This window comes from Eutrema salsugineum, unplaced genomic scaffold (genome assembly GCF_000478725.1).
Source record: "Eutrema salsugineum unplaced genomic scaffold, Eutsalg1_0 scaffold_17, whole genome shotgun sequence".
NCBI classification, from domain to species: Eukaryota; Viridiplantae; Streptophyta; class Magnoliopsida; order Brassicales; family Brassicaceae; genus Eutrema; species Eutrema salsugineum.
The window spans coordinates 285,114-290,747 of NW_006256852.1; the positions used below are offsets into that span (position 1 = coordinate 285,114).

General features: G+C 34.4%; 1 protein-coding gene across 2 annotated transcripts in view; it reads left to right on the forward strand.

The window, feature by feature from the left end:
* The window catches only part of LOC18020685 (cruciferin BnC1), a 21,754-nt gene extending 16,487 nt beyond the window's left edge, over window positions 1–5,267 (forward strand). The window contains exons 1-4 of one of the 2 annotated variants that reach the window (XM_006403075.2): window positions 3,155–3,477; window positions 3,745–4,091; window positions 4,191–4,616; window positions 4,709–5,267. In XM_006403075.2, coding sequence (XP_006403138.1) covers window positions 3,195–3,477; window positions 3,745–4,091; window positions 4,191–4,616; window positions 4,709–5,107 — 1,455 coding nt within the window. In that variant the 5' untranslated portion in view covers window positions 3,155–3,194 and the 3' untranslated portion in view covers window positions 5,108–5,267. Of the gene's footprint in view, window positions 1–3,154; window positions 3,478–3,744; window positions 4,092–4,190; window positions 4,617–4,708 lie in introns of those variants that run through there. The other variant, XM_024157485.1, reaches the window with a different exon arrangement.
* Window positions 5,268–5,634: the final 367 nt, after the last annotated feature.

Consider the following 5,634-nt stretch of genomic DNA (forward strand, 5'->3'; position numbering starts at 1 on the left):
CCCTCCAATGTCCCACAGGTGCAAATCGGAAGTTCAACATAATTTCTATATCTTCCCAAAGTGTAAGCAATTCAGTATAGTAAGCACTAACATCCATCGAGCCTTGTTGAATCGAACTAAACGTTGTTCAATCTCATAAACCCTAGGTGCATCATTCTGTTTGAATCGAGAACAAAGATTCTTCCAAATAGCTTCAGAAGTAGACATAAAGAGTAAGCTCTGGCCTATCTTCTTAGAAACAGAACTCATAAGCCAAGTAGCTACCATGTCATTACACCTAGACCATGATCCAACATCACAGTGAGAATCAGGAGGTTTCGGAATTGTACCGTCTATGAAGCCAAGTTTGTTCCGTACGTTTAACGCCATGCGAACAGATCGGCGCCAAGAGTGGAAATCAGATCCAGAAGAGAGACGATCAGAAACAAGAACAAGACCGACGTGATCAGATGTGTGCAAGAAATACGGATTTTCATACTGATCTGTTGAAGATCGAGAAACATCCGTCGAAGGATTTGGAATCGCTGTATTCGTCGGAATTGATGCCATTTCAGAGATTGAAATCGAATCGACGAAGAAAAATCGAGTCGATTTGATGTAAAACAAAGAGAATCGACAACGAAATTAGGTCAAGAATAGAAAGAAAATCAGAAACAAGATAAGAAAAGAAAGATACGAAAGAAAGTCGAGCACAGCGAAGAAAAATCTGACGAGGAAATCAAATCGCAGCTGAGGAATCGATAAACTCATTGCTGGATTGAAGCTCGTTTTACAGATTTCATGAGAAGAAAGATGAATCGAAGCTCAGAGATGAGTAACAATGGCGGAAACAAAAATTCTCTAATTAGCCGTTAGAGAGCTCTTGAGGAAATGTTCACTTTTTCATTAATTGGTAAAAGAATATACAAGTGTTGATATATATAGTCACGCGGTTTAACTAAAGGAAACAAACCGGTGATTTAATCTAATCTATGTACATTGAACCGGACATAACTCGGTATATATCTAATAATTACCACTTTAACTTTTATCATTTGCATATATTTAATTGATCGAAGTCTTTCGAAACTTAACATTTCTTCACGTCGACTGTGACCGCTATATTACGATCTTATCAGAATATATAGCCTAATATCAAACTTTCAATCTTATTTTCCCTTCCTATTTTTTGTCTAACAATTCTATTCTCAGAATCCTTTGTTTGTTGTGAACTTGATAAAATCGTTTGAACAAAATCCTTTGTTTTTTGTCTAACATTGGAACAATATAAAGAATGGTAAAATCGTTTTCGAGATGATTACGTCAAGCCGGTGAAAAATAACGCATTATTAAAACAATTAAGATCTGAATTCTCGCCTTTTGCGCTAACAAATCTCTATATTATTATTTGAGTAGACATTTAAAAACATAACTTTTATTTTGTAAAATATCATATAATATACTATTATAAATAACATAGAATAATTAAAATAAAAAAAATATAGTTATCTTTCAACTATAATAATAAAAATATGGAAAGTTTTTGTTTCTCATTTTTATATTTATTATTTAGTTTCTGAATTCAAAAATATGATAGTTTTTTATATTTTTCGTTTCAAATGATATTATAAAGTATATTTAATTAAAAAATATGAAAATAAATTTTCTTATAACTAAATCAAATAAAATCAAGATTAAAAGTTATGATATTAAAAAAGTGGTGAAATATTTAATTTACTACATTTAATTGATTATATACAAAAATAATTTTTTAATTATTTTTACTAAAAATTTGATATGCGAAATTTGATTTTTTAAATAAAAAAAGTTTGTGGTGAAGTGAGAGTTATTGAACGTTAGATATTATAATTAGTTATTAAATTTAATCCAATATAAACATGTTAAGTAAACGGGTTAGTTCGATATAAACAGATTATAATTCTAATTTTTTTAATATCCACAAAAAAAACTCACAATTCAAAATATTAATTTAATCTACTAAATATTATAATATATTTAATCTACTAAATATTATAATTTTTCTTTTAAAATTAAATATAATTTATTATATATTTAGTTATTATATATCAAACTTAAGTGTAAAAATATTATATTATTTTCATATATAGTTAAAGAAGATAAAATTGATTTTTTTTATAGTTTGTGGACAGATTATAAAAGTCAGTTATTAAGCGATGCAAATTAGAGTTGATGATTATAATATTATAATATTTAATGTATTAGTCTAAATAATATTTTAGTTTGGTGCCAACGGGTTAAAAACAGCTTATTTTGCTTTACACGCTTATAAAATAACTTCATATACGGATTAATTTATTTTTCATAATTTAAACAAAAAATAAAAATAATTTTATATACGGATCAATTTATTTTTTAAAATTCACAAAAATATGCATTATATTATCGTAAATTATATAATAATAACTGTTTTTACAAAATAACTATTTTTATAAAATTGTTTAAATTAATTGAAAGTTAAAATATTTTTTCCGCGCTATAACGCGGGTTAATGCTTAGTAGATCATACAATTCAACATGGAATCCAAAAATGAAAAGAGGTTTTTAATTTTGGTCATTAATTCTGTCTTTTTCGTACTTTGATTCCTCATTCTCTAAATTGCAAGGCTGAATTAATTGTTGGTTCGTAAGTAAAAGAGAGGGTTTTATGCTGTTCGTTAGTAGTATAAGTTGACAAAAAGGTGGTTAGGTGAGGGATTCATTTTGAAACGTAGAACATAACCTTTCAGACGGTAAAATTGTCATCTTAATCAAGTTTTAGCAGTTCGTATCAAATGTAATAGAATAATATCTTTTTGTATTTTGAAAAATAAAACAACTGAGTGTATACAGTAATTAAATATTTGTCGTATTACATGTGCCTATCTCATAGCTGATGTATAAGAAACATGGCACTTCAATAAGCCATGCAAATTGAAATGTGTCAACTCCCTTCATTGATATGTTTGCTTGACAACGTGCAGCCAAATTTTATTTTCAAATAAAGACATAAGAATAGCAATTCAAGTGAACTGTAAATTGTACATAGTCGACTCTATATACTTGTTTCTTACCTCAATCAAATTATTATCAAAAAACATTTAAAAGAAGAAAAAAAAAGAAGAAAACCCCTATAAATAGATTCACTTAACGCAAGTGTAAGACCAGAACAACCACAACAAATAAGTAAAGAGAAAATGGCTCGAGTTTCCTCTCTTCTCTCCTTTTCCTTTACACTTTTGATCTTTCTCCAGGGCTACGCAGCTCAGCAGTTTCCAAACGAGTGCCAGCTCGACCAGCTCAATGCCATCGAGCCGTCACACGTACTTAAGGCCGAGGCTGGTCGCATAGAGGTGTGGGACCACCACGCTCCTCAGCTACGTTGCTCTGGTGTCTCCTTCGTACGTTTCGTCATTGAGTCTAAGGGTCTTTACTTGCCCTCTTTCCTTAACACCGCGATGCTCTCCTTCGTGGCTAAAGGTGCGTTTTTTTTTAAACCAACTAGGTTTGGATCTTTAGTAACTGTTTCGGATTGGGAGACCATTTTCATATTAAGATTCAAACTCGTGATAAGGTTCAGTCTTCTTGGAATGTGTTATAGTACATCTTTAGAGCTACATACGCCGAGTTTTATAGAACTGTTTCACATGGTTTCGACTTGCTTCAAATTTTGATCAATAATACTAAATTTTTATTAGACTTATGCATGTAATCTTTTTTTTTTCTTTTGGGTTGTTGACATTATAGGACGAGGTCTTATGGGAAGAGTGATCCCTGGTTGCGCTGAGACATTTCAGGACTTACCAGAATTCCAACCAGGCCAGCAGGGACAGGGCCAGCAGGGACAGCGCCAGCGTCAGCACAGACGGGGCCAGCAGGGACAGGGACAGGAGCAGGAACAGGAGCAGGGACCAGAACAAAGGCAAAGCTTCTCTGATATGCACCAGAAAGTGGAGCACATAAGGAGCGGGGACACAATCGCAACCCCATCAGGTGTAGCACAATGGTTCTACAACGATGGAAACCAACCACTTGTCATCGTTTCCGTCCTTGATTTAGCAAACCACCAGAACCAGCTTGACCGCAACCCAAGGGTATATATAGACCAAAACCTCAAAAAACAAATCATATAAAATTTAATTATATAATCACAATATAACAAAAAATGATGTTTTTCTATGTGTGTTATGTAGCCATTTTACTTAGCTGGAAACAACCCACAAGGCCAAGCCTGGCTAAAAGGACGTGAGCAACAGCCACAAAACAACATCTTTAATGGCTTTCCACCAGAGGTTATTGCTAAAGCTTTCAAAATCAATGTTCAGACAGCACAACAACTTCAGAACCAGGAAGACAACCGTGGAAACATTGTCTTTGTCAAAGGCGAATTCGGTGTCATTAGGCCACCTTTGAGGGGGCAGAGACCACAGGAGGAAGAAGCAGTAGGTAACGGTTTAGAGGAGACCATATGCAGCGCGAGGAGCACCGATAACCTCGATGACCCGTCCAATGCTGACGTGTACAAGCCACAGCTCGGTTACATCAGCACTCTTAACAGTTATGATCTCCCTATCCTTCGCTTCCTTCGTCTCTCAGCACTCCGTGGATCTATCCGTCAAGTAAGTAACAAAAAACGTTATCTATTTCAAATCAAACAATACGTCACTTTCTACATCTAAACGTGACTTCTGAAACGTGTGTGTGGGTGTAGAACGCAATGGTGCTTCCACAGTGGAACGCAAACGCCAATGCGATTCTCTACGTGACAGATGGGGAAGCCCAAGTGCAGGTGGTTAACGACAACGGTGAAAGAGTGTTCGACGGACAAGTCTCTCAAGGACAGCTACTTGCCATTCCACAAGGTTTCGCCGTGATGAAACGTGCAACAAGCGACCAGTTCCGGTGGGTTGAGTTCAAGACAAACGCAAACGCACAAATTAACACTCTTGCGGGCAGAATCTCAATCATGGCAGGTCTACCACTAGAGGTCATAAGCAATGGGTACCAAATCTCGCCCCAAGAAGCAAGGAAGGTTAAGTTCAACACGCTTGAGACCACTTTGACTCACGCTAGTGGCCCAGCTAGCTATGGGAGGCCAAGGAAGGCTTGATGCTTGAAAGTTTAAAACGGCGATGTTTAACTATGAGCCTCTACTGTAAAACGAAGTCAAATAGTAGTAATAATAATAATACGAAAATGTAACTGGTTTTGTTGAGGTTTCTTGTAAAATGTAACTCCTTTTCTGAATAAGACCATCAAGTTCATAAAAATCTATAATCCAAACTTCAGATACTAGTTTTAATAAGCTCAGAGCAAAAAATGGACTCGACGGAAGCCCGATAATCAATAGACCATCCAATTATTATTTATTATGCAATTTCATAATCTTACATGATTTTTTTTAACATCTAAAAAACCACAATGTACCTAAAAATCTAAAACTGGATAATTATCCAAATCCACCGCCATACCTAAGTCGGTTACCAATATTTTATGTATTGTTCTCTTGTATAAAAACCTGACTTACCTTGTAAGATGGACGAGTTAATAAAAAGCAGAAATTATCTCATTTCTCTCGTCTCTCTCCCTTCCCTTCTGCTGGTTCATTTGTATACTTTCTATATAATATAGATGGAA